General features: G+C 38.8%; 3 protein-coding genes and 1 long non-coding RNA gene across 4 annotated transcripts; 2 read left to right on the forward strand and 2 right to left on the reverse strand.

Annotated features, from left to right (window-relative positions):
* The first annotated feature begins 450 nt into the window (after nucleotides 1–450).
* On the forward strand, nucleotides 451–6683 carry il17ra1a (interleukin 17 receptor A1a). Its single transcript, XM_077234627.1, has 11 exons — nucleotides 451–723; nucleotides 879–903; nucleotides 1053–1199; nucleotides 1837–1961; nucleotides 2039–2165; nucleotides 2243–2290; nucleotides 2821–2975; nucleotides 3046–3120; nucleotides 3217–3289; nucleotides 3384–3503; nucleotides 3727–6683. The coding sequence occupies exons 1-11, from the start codon at nucleotides 619–621 to the stop codon at nucleotides 5082–5084; spliced, it is 2358 nt and encodes a 785-aa protein (XP_077090742.1). The 5' UTR covers nucleotides 451–618; the 3' UTR covers nucleotides 5085–6683.
* Nucleotides 5282–11159, reverse strand: tmem121b (transmembrane protein 121B). Its single transcript, XM_077234629.1, has one exon. It carries the CDS (start codon nucleotides 9611–9613, stop codon nucleotides 8429–8431), a length of 1185 nt encoding a protein of 394 aa, XP_077090744.1. The 5' UTR covers nucleotides 9614–11159; the 3' UTR covers nucleotides 5282–8428.
* Nucleotides 11156–20328, reverse strand: mkrn1 (makorin, ring finger protein, 1). Its single transcript, XM_077234628.1, has 8 exons — nucleotides 20185–20328; nucleotides 19272–19400; nucleotides 16494–16705; nucleotides 14856–15076; nucleotides 14557–14771; nucleotides 14259–14369; nucleotides 12563–12707; nucleotides 11156–12400 (listed from the first exon to the last, which is right to left on the reverse strand). The coding sequence occupies exons 1-8, from the start codon at nucleotides 20256–20258 to the stop codon at nucleotides 12188–12190; spliced, it is 1320 nt and encodes a 439-aa protein (XP_077090743.1). The 5' UTR covers nucleotides 20259–20328; the 3' UTR covers nucleotides 11156–12187.
* Nucleotides 16558–21606, forward strand: LOC143742005 (uncharacterized). Its single transcript, XR_013205313.1, has 3 exons — nucleotides 16558–16693; nucleotides 16994–17072; nucleotides 21475–21606. It is a non-coding gene; the product is annotated as an uncharacterized LOC143742005 (long non-coding RNA).
* The last annotated feature ends 695 nt before the right edge of the window (nucleotides 21607–22301 follow it).

Below are 22301 nucleotides of genomic sequence, written 5' to 3' on the forward strand. Positions count from 1 at the left end.
TAAGGTTTGGTGTTAACATTTATACAAAACACTACAATTGTTTAAAGGTTTTTATATACATTTATACAAAACACTACAATTGTTTAAAGGCTTTTAACTGTACTTATACTTTATTGATTATTTATTTATTTATTTATTTTAATGGTTTCTTTACATGTTTCCGGTTTTCCTAATTTTTATCTTTTCTGTTTTCGTGCTGGCACTAATCATCTGCCATATTTTTATTTTTATTTTATTCTCTTGGCGCGTTGAGTAATTTTTGTGTATTGTCTCTGTTATTCTAGATGCAATAATAGTTCATAATAATAATGCAAACTATCACAAAATGACGCACAAGACGCGAACTGTAGGCTGCAGCATACATCTTACGTGACGCGACGCAACATAACTACAGCGCTTTGCTAATTGGTTGTTCCAGTTTTGCAGCGTCGCGCGTTCCAAAGATCAAATATTGTGAGTCACGTTGCTTTGCATATTACAATGATTCCAGGAAGTTTTTTTAGGTCGGTGGTTTCCTGTACCTACTACGCCACCTTGTTTACCGTATTCTTTTAGACGAACTCAGTCTATTAAAACTTGTCTTAAACCATTCAACTGTACTGAGGTTTATGTAGGATCATGAGTTTCTTGTACCTGAAAGGTGTTGTGTTTTTCACCTTCATACCTGTAGTGCTGAATCTCAAACTTATGGATAATGGGCTCTCTCTGAACTGTACACAAGAGGTAAGATAATGCAAAAAGATCACCAGATACCATAAAACGTTTAATATGTTTAATAGTGTTTATTTAGACATCTGATATTTGGTTCTTTGGGGGTTTGAAGTTTTAGACTAAATTTTGTGTCATCCATTGTTGTTTCTTTCTCTTTCTCTCTCCAGGAAGTACAATGTAAAGCAGAGTTTAGTAAGTGCTTGTCTTTTTTCTTTAGTTTTCTCATTGGAAATGTTTTTATTATTATTATGGGTTATATATATATATATATATATATATATATATATATATATATATATATATATATATTTAACTAATGGTTTTAAGATTCCCCCCCACAGATAATTGCATGTATAAAGGATGGCTCATTCCTTCAGATTTCACTCCCAGTGGCCCTGATGATTTAAAAGTGTATGTTGATGTGAGAAGAAATATGAAAGATGATTGGGAGCCAGTGATTGTGGCGAAATGGAAAGCAAAGGATGATGGTGGGTCACTTGTTGTAGGCGGTGTCGTGAGTTTTCAGATTAGATTAGATTATCATTAGATATGTTTGTTACATTATGAGAAATCCATTCCAATTCCTTGCCATAGTAAAACAAGTTTAAAGCAAGGGGATACTTAAATTGAATGTTTAAACCTATATTTTAATTTATTAAAAGCTATTACATTATGAAGCTAAAACTTTACAATAAGGTCCCATTATACCATTACGTAATACATTAACTAACATTAATTAACAATGGACAATGCATTTGTTACAGCATTTATTAATCTTTGGTCATTTTAGTTAATAAAAATACAACTGTTCATTGTTAGTTCGGGGCCATGAAAAATGTTAGTAGATAAAATCATTTATTTTAATAACGTATTAATAAATGTTGAACTTAACATTTAACTGTGATTAAAAAATGTCTTAGAAGTATTTTTCTTTGTTAGTTTATGTGAACTAATGTTAGTAATCTTAACAAATGGAACCTTATTGTAAAGTGTTATAACATTTTCAAACATCCATATTTCATGGTTTTAAAAGGGATCTTTATTTTCATTGTATCTTTTCAGTAGGCATTTATAGATTGTAGTCATCAAGTTTATTAATCTCTTTTTTCTTTTCTTTGTTTGCAGGAAGCATAGTCCATTTGAGAGGAACAGAGCTTAGTGTGATGAAATCATCCACCAATGAACATCTGTGTGTTCATTTCAATTTCCTGCAGGATTTTAAGACCATGAGAAATGTAGCTGGTGAAAAGGCAAGATGATTAATCGATTGATTGCATTTTTTTTTTTTTGTTTCACAGATACTGATATATTATCTATTCTATTTTAGTGGTCTTTTTCTCTGGATAAAGTCGTGGTAGATCCAGGCAGTAAATATGTAGTGACTGTCTCCAACCTTCCCAAGCCAAATTTACAACACACTAGTTACAATGTTAACCGAACAGTTGATGTTCCAGGTAAGTGCTAAATTAAACAAAATTTCTTGCTTAAATCTACATTACAGTTTACATTCAGTTTCACTCTGTAACGACAGGTTGTGACGATCCTTTGATGCGAACGACCAAAATCTGTTTTGAGAGAGGTGAGAGAACAACTTATTCATAGTTGACTATTAGTTCAGTATTAAAGGGTAAGTTCAACCGTTTTACAAGTAAAGCCCTGTTTTAAGATCGTTTCTGATGAAATCGAACGGTTAAGATTAAAATTCGGACACATGCTGCTGTCCCGAGAATTTTAGGTTTTTGTGTTAGCCCCCCTCCCCCCCAACAATGGTTTCATAGGGGCACTGGAAAGCATCTTTTGCAGCGATTTTTGCATGAGCATATCAGTGTACACCCCAGACCACTCGGTGAGTTTCACGTCTTTGTAAACTAAAGTTTAATGCGTTTATATGAATGATTGTTCCAGTGCCCCTATGAAACCATTGTATAGGTGGTGGGTGCTAACACAAAAACCTAAAATTCTCGGGACAGCAGCATGTGTTCAAATTTTAATCTTTTTAACCGTTCGATTTCATCAGAAACGATCTTAAAACAGGGCTTTACTTGTAAAACGCCAACTTACCCTTTAAAGTATACGTGCACATCTAAACATATGACGTGTTTCTCTTAGGGAATACATGGCAACCCAATATTACTGTGGGGAGGACTACAGGTCTAAATGGCAAGGATTTTCTGTATGTTGCTTTTAATCCTGGGGAGAATGCAGACAAATACAACGTTATTGTGAAGTGCAGAAGGGACCACGTAACGAAGACTCTTTATAATGTAAGACATTTTATCTATGTATATTTAAATATATCTAAAAGAACAAGGCTGAATAATTTGACTCTTTTAGGAGAGCAAGACGTTACTAAATGTAACATACGGCCTTGAGAGCTGGCCACGTACATGCTGCAATTTCGATGTTCAGGTGTGTAGGCCTAAACTTGCCCTAAATTAAGGAATGAATAAATATAATTCTTATATACATGGAACTTGATATAAATAGTGCTCTTTTCCTATTTAGATCCAGCCATATTTTCGGAAGTGTGCCAACGACTGTCGTCGAATAAACCATAGTTGTAACATATGTGCCCCTGGTGTGTATGGAACGATTTCACTTTTTGAACTAGTAAGAAAAAATACAGTAAAACGCATAATGCCACTTTACTAATTTTTATATATGTTCCTTAGTACCAACAAACCCTCCTGAGAACAACTCAGGATTTTGGATTATTTGTGTTGGATTATGCCTCCTAATTTGTGGCATTGTTGTTTTTGCCATTTATTGGCGCTGCAGGAAACCACCGAAAGGTAACCAGTGACATTTAAGATGGCTAGTTTTATCTTTAAAGACTGTCTGTGATGTTTATCATGTGTGTCAGAACACTGGTAGGGATGTCTTTGTAGAGTAACTTCCTGTGGTAGGCCACATTAGCAGTGCTAGGAGGACTGAAACAATAAATCTTATATGCAGTAAATGATCATTATCAAGGATTATCTGTGTTTCTAATTTTCAAAATGTATTTTAATTCAGGTGCTGAACAGCCACTGGAAAAAACAACTCTAGAACCGCCAGTTCTACACGGCCCACGATCCATATTGATCATCTACTCCAGAGATCACCCTCTTTACACAGACATAGTGCTGAAACTTTGCGCCTTCCTGCGGGCTAAATGCGGCACTGAGGTTGTGCTGGACCTACTTGATGCGACTTGGCTTGGCACCATTGGCCGGCTGCAGTGGATTGAGCAAAAAAAGCGACACATCGAGCAGACGTCAAACAAGATCTTGGTCCTCTGCTCCCGAGGAGTGCAAGCCAAGTGGGGGGCGATCTGCGGAGAGCCTCGAGTCCTCCTCCGGGAGGATGTGCGCTCTCCGATCGGTGATATGCTGACTCTCGCCCTTCAGCTGATTACACCTGATATGCAGCGTCCGGCTTCCTACGGGAAGTATTTGGTGGCTTACTTTGAAGATGTATGCAGTGAAGACGATGTGCCATCTTTGTTTGACATTGCGGTCAAATACAAGCTGATGAAGCATTTCGAAGAGCTTTACTTTCGTATCCTGGATGTGGAAAAGTATCAGCAAGGGACGGTGCACTGTATCGAGGGTATTGGAAAAGAAGAGTACTTCAGATCCCCCTCGGGTGAAGCCTTGAGGAATGCGATCGAAGCCTTCCAGGTCCACCAAATAAACAATCCGGACTGGTTTGAGAAAGAGTGTGTGACTACCGAGGAGGATGTGAGAGGAGAAACCGATGCACTTTTTGAGGTGTCCATACCACCAATATATGAATTAGTGCCGGTGTATAACAACGGACTCCCAATCCTTGTAAAAGAGGTGGACATCCATCAAGACACACAGAGCATTTGCACTGTAATTCCCCAAATTCATGAGAATCCTGATGAGTCGTCCATAATTATTATTAATCCTAGAGTCAAACCAGATAACAGCGAAGTACTTTCCTATTATCCGGCAATAGAACGTCCTCTTGAAATACCCAGTGTGACTCCAGTGGACCCACAAATCCACCCATATCTCCTTGCCGAACAAGTACCAGTGGAAACCTCACATCCTCCTATAGTGTTTCCAATGGGAGAACCATCAGATAATTATCTGAAAGACAGCAGAATGTGCTTTTTAGTAGCACCTCCACCTTCGATGGAGATGGACATGTCCCAGCCAATGGAGATGGAGGAAAGTGAAATGGAGGGAGCTTCTGAGACGAGACCATCACGAGGGTCCGATCAGGGATACGGTTCCAGGTATTCCACAGTGAGAGAAGACCATAAGCTTCAGGAAGATCTTTCCTCTCTAGCCAAGTTACAAATGGAACTTTTCCTGAACAGCCCCATCTCTTCAAGTTTCTGCAACAAAACAATGGAGATCTGAATTTCTTCAGTGTTTTTTGGCTGTTTTCTGATTTGCTGTGTGCCAGAAAGTTCTTGAACTGTCTATTGTTGGTCGTCACTCCTAAAACATTAGAACGGAAGGACAATAGGAAATAGACTAGATGGAAAATGAGTACAGTGATCAGCTGTTTTATAAATGTTTCATCAATAACAAATTATTAGACACAAACACAAAGGTGTGATTGGTTCACTTTTACTGTGGAGCAGAACAAGTACCTTGTAAAACAGCTTGATATAGAACAGCACAGCACATGATTAAGGTTATGTTTAGCTACTGAACACAAGTTGAAGTCATTTGGTTGGGCTTGCAATGATACATTTGTCCTGTTTTTTATATTAATTGCTCAGACGAAATGTTTTGTTGTATTATATTGAACTAGAGTTACTTTTTTAATAGTTTATTCCAATTTAACAGCTATAACCATCTACTATGGAAGTTTGTATATCATTTTATATGAGTAGATGTCTTTGGTAAATTTCTGTTATGTGCTTTTTCTATAATTAAGATAAAGAAGCACTTTATTTGCTTAAAATTTCATCCGACTTCGGACCTCAAATTACTTTTTTGACCAATTTAACCAGGATACTTCTAGACCCTTGCAGCTGTTACAGTGCAAATAATGTCTTATGTAAACATAACATTAACTTAACTTGCAAAATAAAGCCCTTGCAAGAAAATCATCTGTAAAACATTGTGAATCAATAGAGAGAGGTGGGGTTGGAAGTCGATTTCCTTGTCAAAAAAGGTTATGTAATATGTATATACTCTAAAACCTGTAGTTTAAAAAACATGCGTAGTATGCAGTAGTATATATTTGTCAGGTTAAATACTGCGCAATGAGGCACAAAGAAACCCATAATGCACTTTCGGCCTGCATATTTAACACGTTTAGCTCACCCTGTACCCAATCCTCAAAGCACAAGAGTAATAATATGTTAGAATAAGGATGCACAATTGTTATTAATTACATGTTACACTAGAATATAAAATACTCTGCTGTTTTAACTAAAGGTGACAGGACATTTTTTCTTCTCACTGTTCAACCAAACTGTTGATAATTCACCCTAAAATGAATATTATGTGAAAAATATAATTTACTCACCCTAAGGTCACTCTAAACCTGTTTGCATTTCTTTCTTCAGAAGATATTTAGAAAAATATTTTTGTTGTCCATATAATATAGGTCAATGGGGTCCAAACCAACATTGTTTTGGATTTCCATTATATGCACAAAAACAGAAGAAAGTAAGTCATGCAGGTTTGAAATGACATGAGGGTGGGTAAATGATTATTTTTGCGTGAACTGTCCATTTAAGGTGGAACTATTGACTGAGATTTGGATATTAAGCAAATGATTTGGCCTTGACATATTTGTTCAGATTCCTGGTGTAATTCTTAGTGTAACTAAAGAGCATTTAGACACAGATGCACTGCATGTAGATTAATGGATTTTGTCCTCTCGCAATCTGTCTATCAGCGCTATCACAATTGTCTTGGTTGGTCCAAGAGTTCATACCTCATGTAATCATACCTCATTTACTGCCATGAATAAATAGCATCTGGAATTGAGCAGATAAACCAACTGGTTCATGATTTCAATCATGAGATTCTGTAAAGAGGTAGCCTTGTAAAAACTGATGATGAAAATATGGCTGGTTGGGAGCAGCAATAGCAATGGAGTTTGGTCATTAACGATGGATTACATTTATCCTCATAGATTCAATGCTTAGCCTATTAACATTAAGGAACATCACCAATTTGTATCATACGCCATTTGGCAGTTTCCAGTCCAAAGTACCATTGCCACTGACACAGTATTTCAAATAGGAAAGGACTACATCACATTCACAATTTGAAGTGTACACCAAGGCTAACAAGTCACAAGGCATATTTACACTTTAGATAAGTGCATTTAGGAACATCTCTTGACACGGTGTCTGAAAACACTATAAACATCCGTCTACATTATAGCCTACTAAATTGAGGACATTTTTACATAGAAAATAAATTATGCTATACAACATTGCACTTATAACATTTCCTCAGTTAAATAGTCCTCATGTAATTAAAGTGCCTCACAAAACAAGTGCAAATCAAAGATTCTCGTATCATCAAATAAGCACTGGTTTACAGTCACATCCCAATACATTAAGTATATACTGCAGAGGTCACAGGAGGGAATGTTTTTCATTGGCACATTGAGTGGTTTGGTTGTAGCACCTGTTGAGAGTGGAGGAGAAGGGATAGTTCACCCAAAAATGAACTTTTTGTCATAATTTACTCACCGTCAAGTTGTTCCAAACCTGTACAACTTTCTTTCTTCTGTTGAACACAAAAGAAGATATTTTAAAGAATGTTGGCATTACAGTGGACAGTAGTCAGTGGCTATCGTCAGGTTAAACTGTTTGATTGCCAACATCTTCTGTGTTCAACAGAAGAAAGAAACTAATACAGGTTTGGAACAACACAAGGGTGAATAAATGACAACATTTGAATTTTGGGGTGAACGATCCCTTTAAGGAGAGGTACTGTGGGCATAAATGTGAATTTAGGTTGGATTTGTCTTTTTGATTCGGCACAATTTTACCAAAACATCTCAAATACTAGCTAACATGTTTATAAACATATTTAATTTTATTTTATAGGCCTATCATCTATACAATGTAAATAATGTACGATCAGTTCGCCGTTTTGGGGGGAATGTCTGACACAAATATATGTAGCCTATAGCCTATTGTAATTGTTTTTGTTGTTTTTTAAATTTGTAAAATAAACAGCCTTTTTACAAAAGAGTCAGATAATGAACGACCACTGAGTTAATAAGCCTTAAACTGTTTCAGTGTTTAGTTTCACTTGTTAGATCTATAATTTGCACACCTGTGAAAATTTTATAAGATGACGAGTAACGTAAATTTGCATATTCATTAAATTGAATTAAATCGAATTATTCCGTTGCTTGCGGTGAGCAGATTTGCTAAAGGATTTTTTCTTAGTCATTTTTATTATAAAATAAACTGATAAACAGCGACAGTAGTTTTATCTATTTTAACGCTCGACGCGGACTGTTGCTATGGTTACTTCCGTTCGCGAGAGCGTATTTGTTAACATTTTGTGGTTAACGTTACTGTAGCCTACTGTTAAACCACCTCATAATTGCACTTTTACAAAAAGGTAGTCAAAGTACATGTTATTTATTGGTTCATTTTCATTTAATTTTAAATAATAAGAAAGAACGTTAGCCCCAGCAGTACCTCCCCTCAAAAGGGCTGATGCACACTGTTGTAGGACGTGGCCTCCGGTCAGCGTAAGTCCTTAATGAACATCTACGACTGAGTATTGACAGCCAGCGTGTTCACATAACCGTGGGGACACATGTCGTTTTCGGAAACGCAATGGGAGAACTGGGCTGTGTTACCCCCACGTCCACGTGCAAACCTCCGGACACCTCGTAAGGACACGCACTGCTCAACCAGCTCCAGGCACTTACACCCCAGGAAGAAGATGTTCTTGAACATGAAAACCGATATGGGCATTTTGTAAACAAAGACGAGGAAACATCTGACCACCAACAGCGGTGCGTTGAGCAGAACGCCGGTGAAGAACCTCGCCCATATCCAGCGACAGTTCATCTCCGAGGCCGTCAACTCGTAAAGCCAAATAACCGGAACGCCCAATGCGATGAAATACACGGATATGACCGTGTACCTAAGGTATATGTTGGCGATTTCGTTTTTAAGGACCAATTCCACCAGAGTGAAGCTGTCCAGGATGTCTAAGCAGGTGCTCATGAAGGAGCCTTGGGAGTGAAAGCGCGTGCCACCGTTAGGGTCTTCAATGATAGAGTTGATGAGGCAGTAAAGCAAAGGCGCGCAGAGCAACATGGTTATTTTGAACCCAGTGATGCCAAATGGCACCTTCAGGGCAATGAGATCCAGGATGGATGTTTCCAGAACGAGCACCACTTTCGGGGTGGACGCGATCACGTAGATGAGCCATGCTAAGTACGCGAAGGTGAACTCTCCGAGGTTGCACCCGAAGATGGAGCTCTTCTGGTGGAAACCACAGGCTCGTTCTCGCTTACTCCTGGCGTTTTTCATGAAGAAGATCGCCCATCCCGATATAACCACCAAATCCGTGGCTATCCACGAGCACCAGTAGAGATCAGTGAAGACGATGAGGTAGAAATCCAACATGCCACCCTGCAGAACGAGCACGAGGAAGCACAAGATCTTATAAAACAGGTTCTTCTTAGACCTCTGCACGAACAGAGGGGTGGACTGCATGAATTCGCTCGATGTCATGGTGTAAGACTGAGGCTGAGCGGTGGCAGAGGAGACCAGGGGCTGGGAGCTGCCCTCCTCGAGGTTGGCACTGCCGCTGGTCGTCTGCGTGTCTCTCCTGGACGCGACGCTTCGGATGAACAGCAGCTGTCCGTTTTCTGGTGCTGAGGAGACAGGTGAGTCGGGCTGGGAGATGTCTTTTATGATTTCAGCAGTCATTGTATTCATTCCTTCTCCTCCCGACTTGTTTTTGCTTTGCTAGTGTAAGTTAATGATAGGGGGGGCAGAGGAAATCCCGTTATGGAATTCCGTCGGATTGGAGTGCGTTTACCCAATCCCTCCAAATAAAAACTGATAAATTATGAACTTAGGTCAATGAATAAAATGACGCTGATATTCATTGAAAACAATAATGTTTAAACATCTCATATCCACATTTATTATAGTACTGCATTTAAATATATATTTAATTGTTTTATAAGGAAAAATAAAACCTAGAGTGTCGTTTTTTATAGTAATAAGGTCGATTTCGTAATGATGTGTAGATTTCACCAAAAACAACAATTTAATACACAGCCCGACCAAAAAAAACAACAAAAAAACACTGTTTGGATTTAAATTGGCAAATGCTTATGAGTCTGTGATTGGATGATTATTGCAGTGATTATTATGTTGGCATGTTATATGTTTGGCATCAGTTCTTCTAACCCTAATCGATTAAGTGTGTAGCTTTTCATTTCTTAAACAACCATGTAGGAATACACATCATGTCCATATTCCAGGGTGACAAAGTCAAGATAAGTCAAGCTCAGATTGTGAAAGAATGGTTGGGAGGGAGCATGAAGAAATAATTTTCACACACTTCACTCTTTCACACCAAATTATTGAAAGTCTTTGAAATGTGCTGGAGAAGACTTAGTTGACTCTTGCATAGTCAATACAAGATCTTGACCAAAAATTGATGCACTTCTCGATGGAAATAAATGTGTTGATGTTATTTCCATCAAGTGGTGCAAGATGTATTGTCATTTTTATCATTTCAAGTACTTTTTTGCCAATGCACAATATATTTGGTGAAAACATGGTGAAACAATATTTCAGTAAAATGTTACTAATGCTAATAATCTATGAAAAGGGGCATTCCCTGAATACAATTTATTGTGATGGAATTTGTAGATAAACTAAGGATACTGTTGATGATATATGATGTACTTTTTCACTAAGCAGCTTCCATAAAAATGCAAAATAAGTAAAATGCAAATGGCCTCTCCAAAGCATTTCTTTTATAAGTCACATTTGTCTGATGCTGTGATGTGCATTCAAGCATGATCACCCGCAGAAGCCTGATGTAGGACATCAGAAGCCTAGGGTGAATTTTATAATTTATCCATTATTTATACAAGTTATTAATGCGGGAGTCTGAGCATTGTTTCATGTTAAAAAATGCTGTCGCTTTAGTTAAATTATGTATAGGGCACAGGCTGTATTCTTGTTGCTGATTTTCTTTGAAAATTAAGTTAAGATTTAAACCATCTGTTCCTAAAAGGTTGCTTTCAGTATATTGCCAAAAATAAGACCATTTTGGAATATACTTTAGACTAAAAAGAAGACAACTTTTTTTATAACCCATATTCAACTTTCAATAAGCCCAGAGCATAACTGCTAAATTACATACGGTGATAGCAGTCTAGTCTCATTTACCAAACACCACCTGACTTTAACTACAAACCATCAGTGATACAATGAAAATAAAAATCCACAGAAAACTAATACTTTGATAATAAACTTTAATTTCAAGTTACATTGGATGGTTCTGAACCATAGAAAACAAGCACATTTCTGTATAAACATATGCATATCAACCAAGTTCGACAAGAACCGAATAACAATTGGGTGTTTGTGGTTTGACTACTGCCAGCTGAGCTTAATATGCAATACTCACTGAAGCAAAACAGATTTACAATTAATAGACAGTTAAACTGATGAACATTCAGCTTCATATTTGAATGCATTTAAGTCGGCATTTGGGAGTCCAGATTCACAAAATTTCGGCACACTCAGTTCATAGGGACTTCCCATGGGATACCACAGCTAATCAGGTACAGCTTAATAACCGGTACAAAAAAAACCTCAGTGGATAATTTAAGAGGGGAACAAAAGGACATTACATATAAGGATAAATGTTACGAGTTGTCCGCGTGAACGTTGACGAGTGCATTTGTGAAATCCAGGAAGCTCACCGCCACCACCACTTCCCACCCATTCAGAATCAGTGCATGAGAAGAGAGATATTTCAAAAATATCAGAAGCATTAACAGCTACCAGTTAGTGAAGTCATACATAGTTGCTGTATCCTCACAGTCAATGATAAACATGTCAAACCCACACCCGAGATAAACTCAGGCAAGGTTTGTGAGCTATATCTTTCCAATTTCATATATAACTTAGTGTCCTTTCTTGCAATTTTTTAAATTACTTTTGTTTTTGCTCTTTATACTTATTCTAGTACATTAACCAGACATGAACAGACTCACCGAATGGAGAAGGCTTTCTAGAAAATATTTTAGCATAAGAGCTATTTTTTGTCTTTTGACGTGTGTTTTATATTCATTTATTGTATTTGAAATGAATTCATTGTTTTTAATGGCCTGCTGAAAGGCACTGCCACAACACGGGAAAAAAGACGCTACTGCCCATCAGTCACACAAGACAGTCCTGTCTAGTTTCTAACAGGGATAGAAGTAGAGTAAATTGGGATGAGGGTTAGTAGGAGGGAGTTAGCGAAGGACGGAGGGAGCCCTGCTATAGGTACAGCTCATAGTAATCGTCCAGCTCTTCGTGGAACAAGTCCCACTCATCTTCGGAGTCGGTGACGTCATCGTCAGTTCCGGCAGCCAGAAGCATGAGGAGCATCTCGCTGAGCTCGAACGTCACCACCTCCTCGTCTTCGTTGTCGAAGGAGTCGCTGTTCTCCCGTTCGTCGAAAAGATCCCAGAGTGGCGTCCGTCTGGAGCTCTGCAATACAGATTTAAATATGCCTCAATCGTATGCCAAAGATCAAATTTGTTGCACATCATTAAGTAAATTCGATATGCTTTCACGCAAGCCAAAACGAAATTTGCAGTTTGGCATTAACACCGTAACAAAATAGCCCTTAGACTTCAGAAGAAGCTTTACCCGGTTTCTTCCATTCGAGCCGGTCTGTCTCCTCTGGGGTTGAGGCTCTTCCAGACGGCCATCAGGAAAAGCATGTTTGTAAAAGCAGTTGGCTCCAAACGGACAGGTCCCACGGCCTTCATCGAAATATCGGCAAGATTTGCTCCTGAGTGCGAATATGGATAAAACGAATTGGCTAAACAAATAGATCACAAAACTGCAAATTTTTTTTTTTTTTTTTACAACAATGCTTCGGCTTTAAAATGACACATCAGCCAAAAATTACAATTCTGTCATTTACTCACTTTAAAGGGTAACTAAACAGTAAAACAACTTTTTTTAGTTAATGATCTGTAAGAATGGAGCTTCATAAATGCTGTTAATGCTGTGATAGGCCTATGTCACGGAAAAATTGAAGACCGGAAGTACGTCTTTTAGTAGGGATACGGCTCTTCCGGTTAGCTTTTTACAATGGTGGAGTCCGATAGATACCGCTGGACCAAATCTCTCCGCAACCTACCTGAAGTCACATATGACGATGTGGTTCGGATGGTAAATGAAAACTCTCATAGGAAAGCGTGAAAGCTGAGGTATGGCTGTCTACGTCCTGATGCAGAGCGACCCGGTACACTACAACTTACAGCTGCGGGCAGTTCAACAACTCTAGCCGTTCGCCAGTAAGGTTAACGTTTCTATGGTAACAGCGAGTTGGACCTATCAGCAGACGTTGCTGCTACGCTTAAGATTGTGGGTAGGTAGTGTAGTTTTTTTTTCATAAGATCGCGGATAAAACATGTTTTTCTTAAAACAAGGTTGATTTCATATGAACTTGTAGCTTCAACAGGAGCAAAAACCTTCGTTTCACAACCTCATAGCTCGTGGTCAGTCTACCTTGGATAGTTTAGACATTATGGCTGATAATCTAAAGAAAATGAAGTTCTGTATCCCTACTCCGCGTTCCGGAAGCAGGAAGTGTGACATAGGCGTATATATGGTGTAAAAACGTCTGAGTGCTGCCCTCTTCAGGTTGAACGGTGGCTACTGGAGTTGAATTTTCCTATTGGATGTTTCCGGTGGTACGTGACGTAGCGGTTGCAGGTGACGTAGGCAGATTCCATACAGAGAGATGCGTCTCAGGTGCACGCCCGCCCTCCGCTGGGCTCTGCCCACTTTTCCAGCATTTTTCAAATATTGCCAGTGGGTGGAGTCAGGCACTGACCAGGGGTTTAGTTAGCCTTTAATGTTACCCTCAACTTAAGGACTACAAAATCTGTATGGACTTCAAAAATGGCACTTCTTTGCCATTTAACACCATTGAAGCCAAACGCCTCTTGGATTGATCATGACAAAATTTATTTTATTTTTTAAATTTAAGTTTATTGCAGCTATATTTGAGAGCTACAGCAGAGAAGATTTTTAGTAAATAATTACTTCAATTTTGGTATATTTACCACACAAAGCTATTGTATGATTTCAGAAGAACTGGTATATAGTGCACTACTAATCATGTGGAAAAATATTTATGGTGCATATTTTGTCTTCTTTTTTTCCCTCACAGTCTTTAGGTAGCGCATCACCTTTATCTTCATTATGTGAACAAAAGTGGCCAAGATATTCTTCAAAAAGTGAGTATATGACAGAATTTACATTTGGGGGGAGGGACTATTATTTAAAGCAGTAAACTTGTATCAGAAATGTAAATTTCAGAAGCATGTACCCCATGCCATCCTTGTACTTCTGAATGAGTTTCTGCTTCTCATCCTTGTCCTCCACCCAGTATTCGCTTGGTATGACAAAGTTCGATGTGATTCGACACTCTGGGCAGGACCTGACGGAGAACATATTCATTCAACAGAAATTTTATTCTGCCTTTTACACTAGTACTGATCTTTAAAAGAAGAGGTGGACAATTACAATTAGCGATAATAACCGCAAAATTACAAAAGATTTAACATCACCTCCCTAGAATCCTATTCAACTTAATGCACGCTTAATTATCTTAAGGACAGTCTTACTTTATGATTTTGCTCTCGAACTGCTTGGCGCTCCGCCATTTCCTGATGCACTTGAGGCAGTAGCAGTGGCTGCAGTTGGAGAGGATGCCAAAACGCCGTTCGCTGGGGTTGGTTTTCTCGAACACCACCTCCATGCACACGCCGCACATCATGTCCTTACTACGCTGGATGGCAAATGAGATTTCCATGTCCTTCTCGTGAGCCTCGATGCAGGCCTGCCGTTAACAGGAGGAGATTTTACTCTAAAAATCTCAGAAAACAAAAAGAGGATGAAAACGGGATGTCAATCCACTACTCACCTTGATGTGTTGCGAGCGCTGGGAAGTGTCTGAAGGGTGTAGCACCTGTAGGCCACACATGTCGCACACGTCGCCGTGGAGGTAGGCGCAGTTGAGGCCGTAGCGACATTCGCCAACGGCGGCGTACGGGCAAAGCTGTTTCTTCATTTCTTTGTTAGCTTGATCTTTCTCATATTCCTCTTCGATGAGAGGACCAGGGCCCTCAAACAGCACTGGTTCAGCTGCAGGAGGAACAAAAAAGGAACAATTTTAAGGTTTAGCAACCAAGTTCCTGAGATAGGAATAGGAAAACAACAACGTACAGCAGTGTGGGCTGAAGGAACCTTTAGTCAACCTAAAGACCAGTTTCGTTTTGTGGTCTACTACAGTAAAGCTGAAAGAAAAGCAGTTGCTTGCCTGAATGTAAGAGTTTTGGCTGCCACCCAAAGACTAGGAAAGAAACTGCAGTTCCTTCAGCTCTTTGCTGATGAAGTCACCCTTTATGATGAATGTAAGTGGGTTTGGGACAGCAAGAACAAGAGAGCGCACTGGTGGAGAACAGGCTGGGTTTGGCTGTGTGTGTCGGGTCAGTCCAAGCTTAGCAAGGGGCTGAGTATTCATGCTGCATCATAAAACAGCTAGTTCTGGTTGTATGAGCTGCATCATAAAATGGCCATAAATGCACACCTGTGGCCACTGGCCTACAGTTGGGCCAAAGGGCTACATTACTGCATGGCAGTGTTATTTTAGTATAATGTATATACTATTATAGTATTTATTTGTATATTTTTAGTCAGGTTGTTATGTGCTTTTGTCGTTTTTAGTAGTTTTGTATTTTAAATGGTTCTATTCAGCTTTAAAAAATAAAGTTTTGTTATAGCCGTGGCAAAATTTAAACTTTTTTTCCCCCCAAAGTTTGTCATCTAATATTTATGGTTTTAGCTTATTTTTTTCAATTGAAGAAAATGAATTTTAGTTTTAATTGTTGATATGATGCAATCAGTGAAATGATTATATGTAACTATTGATTGCATAATGGCATTTTTATATCATGTTGCAGATCCTTTACCACAGTTTTTAGGATTAGTAATTTTACCATGGTCAAGTTGGCTTCACATCATGCGTCAGCACAGCATTCCTTGGCGTTCCTCCCAAGGTCATGGGTTCGATAACGAGTCAATGCACATGCTGATAAAATGTGTACCTTGAATGTATTCGCTCTGGATAAAAATGCTTGCCAGGCATGCAAGTGTAAATACCATGGTAAAAATCAATTTGTGACACTTTAAAATAAGGTTAAATTTGATAGTAACAGTTAATGCATTATGTATTATGAACTAACAATAAACAATACTTTAACAGTATTTGTTAATCTTGGTTAATGTTAATTTTGACACACTAATACATTTAACCTCCAAAGCAAGATTCGGATCTTGTGGTTCATGTATACAGCAATGAAGAAGCTTGCCACAAAACAGTACCACAACAGTGATAGCATTATTATTACAAACCAAGGCATTAGTCAAGCAGACTAATATAAAAGTATTATTGTAAAACTGCTTTTATATTGTACACCAAATGCTTTGCTCATCGGCTGGCACGTATTTTCACAGATTGTCTTGGCAGTGACAACTGAACATCTTTCCCTGCTACACTCACCCCTCCCACAGTAGGGCTGCCCTGGCACGAACTCGGCAGCATTGACCCAGTCCACTGCCCCCGAGCCTTGGGGCTTCTCCTGGGTGTCGCTCGTGCCACCTGGCCCATCAGAAACGGGATCAGGAGTGCCAGCAAGGGGAGCAGCGGTCAGCGGCACCGACGGCTTAGAACTAGGGACTTCGTCTTGCTTGGCAGGTTTGGTATGTTCATACCTGGGGCACAATGCAAATTTAATGAAAATACAATAATGTGAAGACTGGTACTCTAGGTAAGCAATGCAGTGCAATGAAAATGCACCCCTGGACCCAAGTAGTGTATCTGAAGTGAGAAGAATTATTTTGCTCTCAGTGATTTGTAATAGTTATGAAGTGTTATTACAGTTTTAATAGTATTAATACACAAGTGTGTGTTGGGGAATTTAACATTAAATTAAAAATGTACTCAGACAGGCTTTAGCACATTATAATCATCAAGCAGCTCGTTTTTTCCCTCCGTCTTAGGTGTTGGTGTGTTTCCCACGGGTGTTTTTTTTCCTGCAGATGATATGGTCACAAACTTGACGTTTGTGTGGTTACCATGGTGAGTACATGTCTTGTTCACACTTATAATGCAGCAGTTAGCCACTTACAGAAATGATTCATTTAAAGATGTAACATTTGTGAGAGGGTTTGACAGTGTCTACAGGCATGCTAATTAAAACACCATGGCTACAAATTTCAAAACTAAAAACAAAATGTAAATAGGAAAAAACTAGGTAAACTAGTCAGCCTTACTAACTGTTACGCATCCTTATTAGTGTACAAGTACAGGTTTTAATGTAGTGTTGTTGTTGGGTTGTAAGTCATGTTTCAGACAATATAATTGTTTGTAAGGAACATCTTAGTTTTCACATGCAATGATTGTTAAAGACAATCACCAATCTAGATAGATAGATGATAGAATTTAAAAATATATTTCTTAAATAACTGTGCAACAAAAATGACTATACAATTTATAAATAAAAAATAGAGAAAACCACATTATTTTAAAAACAGTTTAATGTGATGGAATCAAAGCATATGATATTATTATTTACAATAGCTAACAAGCCTGATCACATTGTCATATCATATAGTTTAGCATCTGACCTTTATTTTGTCTCATTCTCAGACAAAACACACTTCAATGCTTTCCTTAAGCACCCAGAGACCCCTCCATCCTCAAACCTCTTGGGTCGTTCAGCCCTATTCTAGCCCGGTTTGTGTGCGTGTGTCGGCCTATATATGTGGGGGGTGGGGGTGGGGGTCGCGTAAATAAACGACACAGCGGTGGAAGCACAAGTGGCTACCGCAGAATGGCAGCATGAACCGAATGAACCTGACGACGGTAGCAACAGCAGCAGAAAGAGAGAGAGAGAGAGAGAGAGATGCATGTTCACACACTAGGGTTATGTAATTGCCATGCAGTGTGCATTGCGCTGCTCTATTTGGGCCCCAGATTGGTGGAGGTGGTGGGGGGGGGGGCACACGGAAGGAGAAAGCAAGAGACAGAGATAGACACAAAGCAGCAAAGAGAATCCATTCATAATGAAGCATACATTGAGGCCCTTTCTACGCACACTTAATGAAAGCTGGACACCCTCCCTCCCTCGGAATAAACATGGGAACAATAATGCGGTAAACCCCATATGGGGACAAAAGCATCACTGCGCCTCCCCAAGATAATCTCCACGCTGACAATACAACTCTGTCAGACATCAATCTAGACTCCAGACATCAGATATTTAAGCTCAAGACCCTGAAACCACAGGAAACAGTCCTCTCAAGGAGAGCTCTCGGTCAGATGTAATGCTGTCATAGAACAGCCTCGGCAAACAAAGACATTCCCATAGTGCCGAGCTGGGGGCAGCAGTTACTATGGGGATACACTTGACTGCAGACAGATATGAGACAAACATTGTCTGCACTGTCTGGCTCGCAGGCTAATTTTTACACTGCTTCGGGCACCTTTGCACTGCATTGGCCAAAGGGGGTATGTTTATATTCACTTGTTGACATTTATATATCTTTAGATGGCAAGTGCACTCCAAAAGAAATGGCCTACAGACAGACAATTTGCATGAGTGTAGCATTAATGTTGGTTTTATATATCTATAGACAGCATAACTGCAACACAAATGGTTAATTTGTAGGCCATTTTTTATCTTTAGATATATAAACACCATCATTAATGCAACAAAAATGCTTTAAATGCATTCACAACTTGACCTTTAAGAGCTACTTTTACACATCATCTCCTAAAGAGACAGTTCAGGCAAAAACGAAAATTCTCTTATGGCATTCCAGACCTGTGACTGAATTTCTTTTGTTAAGTGTCTTTTTTTTTGTCCATACAATTAAAACAATCAATTCAAAACATCTATTGTGTTCCGCAGCAAAACGAAACTCGTAGAGGTATAGGAATGAATAAATGATGAAAGAATATACATTTTGGGTAACTATACCCCTTTAAGGAAGTGCCAAACTCAACAACTTGTTTACAAAAAATTCTGGATCTCAGATGTCACGGACATGTAATGAAGCAACACACAACACTTCTCAGAAGCCTTCCTTACCTCTAATACATTTAAACACACTGGTGTGTTACAGACCCTGAACACAGAAATACAGATTACATTACCTTTGAAGTTATGTAACATCTGCCCAGATCTTGTCATGAAAGTGAGCGGTTGTTTGTTCAGCACATTTTGAGTATTTACTCAAATGCAATACTTTCCATCATAGTGTCTCTTTCTCTTACCTGCAACGGTCCCCAAAAGCACAGGATCCCTTTTGAAAGAACTTGCAGATCATGGTTGGCTTGCAGCTACTGAGGTCGTGTAAATATCGACAGTTGTCGCCCTCTTTGCAAAGGCCGTGAATGAAATACCTATAAATGCAAATGTTTTTTGAGACTGGTCAAAAAACTAGAGCCATTTGACAACATTCATACAGACTCCACTTTAGGCTTTTACGCATCTGAAGGCATGAACAAAGGCTGATATACAACATAAAATAATCAATATGTCATGCCAATAACAACGGAGCCTAAATAATATGACTAAGATGCAAGATGCACAGCCCACGTCATTTACTGAATAATAAACCGCATGACCCAAATAACCCTTCGTATTTGCATGCTATATGACAGTGCTAATGTAAACACTACATGTCACTCGTGTTTGAAATCTCTCTTGCATTTGATGCCATTAGATATATGGGTTAAAAAAATTTATTTTGTACAGTCGTGACTAGACTAGAATAAAGCCTGACAAGGGAATTAATATACATAAATCATCAAGGCTGACACTGACATATTGGCTGCTGCCCAGACGGTTAAACTCAAGGATTGTAATGGCTTCCTTGAAAACTCTTTACTGTCAAACTGACTGCCATATGTGGTTGACGCAGTGCCATGTTGTTGTTTTTTTCTCACAAACACGGATGTTGCATAGATAAACACACAGAGGAAGAAAGGACCGCAAATAGCAACCGCTGTCGGACTGATCGCTGATCGGTGTGATACAACAACAAACACACACTCATCCAGTTCAGCACAAAGACAGCGGCGCTATCCGATGCCTTAACATCGACACACACACAGGCGTTTGCGTTTTATATTTGTGACCGTTAAATGTTGCAATAACCGCGTTTCTCGGGGGATCTCCACTAACCTGCAGGGTACGTGCTTGGTCCAGCCTCCGATAACTGCTGGAGCCGCTGTTGACGCTGCCGCTGCCTCCGCCATTGCTGTTTATGTTGAAGTCCCAGCACCCGGATCTTCCGGAGAGCGGCCGCTCTGCGTTCGGGCATTTTCGGAAAAACCGAAGGCGCCTTATGTGATTTCGGCTGGTAAACCCTGCATTATACAAAGATGGCAAAATCCGAAATCTTTCCAAAATGGCTTGTGTTGTCCTTGTGGGAGACATTTTTTGGTCCCCACTGGGATATCCGCTTATAAATCATACTAAGTGATGTTTTTTGAAAATGTCAAAATGCAGAAAGTTTTCTGTGATGGCCGATGGGTAAGTTTAGGGATATGGTCTATGGAAAGTCCCCATAAAACATGAAAACACCGCGTGTGTGTGTGTGGGTGTCAAACTAACTTAACATTTATGCCTGTTGTCTTGTCTCTTGACATGCATGTACTTGCTGTATTTTTCAGAATAGGTCTGGTAACTATTGTCATTTTCTAATTCAAGAGACAATTGTACGTTTTGAATGTAAACAAAATGGTGGTACTTTTGGAGTGAATTTTTGGAATAAAATATTTATCTTAACATGTAAGACAATCATCATTCGATCTGCGTTCTTAAAAATTAGTAAAGTGTAATCTCCAAGCTAATAAGTCAGATATCACTATGAAGTGATGTCATCTATTGCTTAGGTAACCACCGATTGATTTTTCAATGGCTTTGTAAAGCAGGCAGACATAGACATTACTTTCCCTTGTTTTATGTCAATCAACCAGTCACCACTCCCGCTTAAAACTTCTTAGAGAGTTTAAAGGCCACAACCCAGTGCCTATTTACCAAATATTACACACCTCAAACAAAGCTAAGAGGAAGAAAGGAGAAATGGCAGACAGATAATGTAATGGGAATTCCTGAAGATAATATTTTTTTTTTTACCAAAGCAAATAGAAAAATACAGTGATTTGTTTGGAATTTCGTCTTTTAATAGAAGTCGTAACATACTGTGTCATATTGACCGTCACTAAGGGGAACCGTGTACATATTCTTTGTAACATTTGCTCAGTTATTGTATCTTCGCTCATGGTAACTAATAATCATGCGCTGTTTTGTTTTTAGAACACATATGTAGTCATCTAAAATACTTCCAAAAACAAATGAAACATGACGAGACTGAGGTGGGGGTTATGCTTTATAAGCAACTGCTTGAGAAGGTCTCTTGGGAAGTCAATTATGAATCACAGCTGGATTCTTGTACTTTTTCTGTTGCAGGCATCTACTTGCCTACCAGTAATGAAATTTAGAAAAGCTGACAGAGGTTGGGGTGCTGATGATAGTGGAGAACAACATGTGCTGCACGGCTCTCCCTCAGATAACCGCAGTGAATTTGAGAGTAGTGGAGGATTTGTCTCTGATTATTTTGGAGGTTTCAGCTCAGGGATTATTGGTGTTCGTCAAAATGACTACGTTCAGTTCAACTCGGATACGGTAAGACAACTTACCATGTGTGTCAATCTTTTTTGAATAATTAATGCTCAAAATCTTAGAATACACGGAAACACTTTTAATATATATTAATATATCAATTTGATAAAAATAATAGCATATATCAATTTGAAATGTGAAGATACTCGAGGTTTATTTATATACGGTTGCATTATAGTTGTACAGCGAAACTATACAATACTGCATAATATTAATATAACTGTTCAGTACACCATTTTATTTATCGTTGCATGGATTCTACCAAAGTCTAAAAGATCCCTGAGCACTGAGCGGAATTTATTTTGGAGATATGAGATAAATAACTTCTTTTTTGTTATTTAGTCCATTTATATATAAAAAAGTGCATAATCATGACATGTCAGATGTAAACATGTTTCTTGTAAGACAATGGTGAGGAAAGTCCCTCCACCCTTCCCTTTTACACCTGACCGTAGCTCTGTCACCCAACAAAAGGCTGGTTATTTTTCTCTCCTGAAATCATCATTGTGACTGCTGTTAAATATTTTTAAAATCTCATTACTAATCCCTGACATTCCCTTTATTATATCCCTAAATCTTTTTTTCCTGGATTGCTCTGGTGTGCATTGTGCATT

The sequence above is a fragment of the Siphateles boraxobius genome, unplaced genomic scaffold (assembly GCF_051911475.1).
Source record: "Siphateles boraxobius isolate OS27281-9 unplaced genomic scaffold, OSU_SipBor_1 19, whole genome shotgun sequence".
Taxonomy (NCBI): Eukaryota; Metazoa; Chordata; class Actinopteri; order Cypriniformes; family Leuciscidae; genus Siphateles; species Siphateles boraxobius.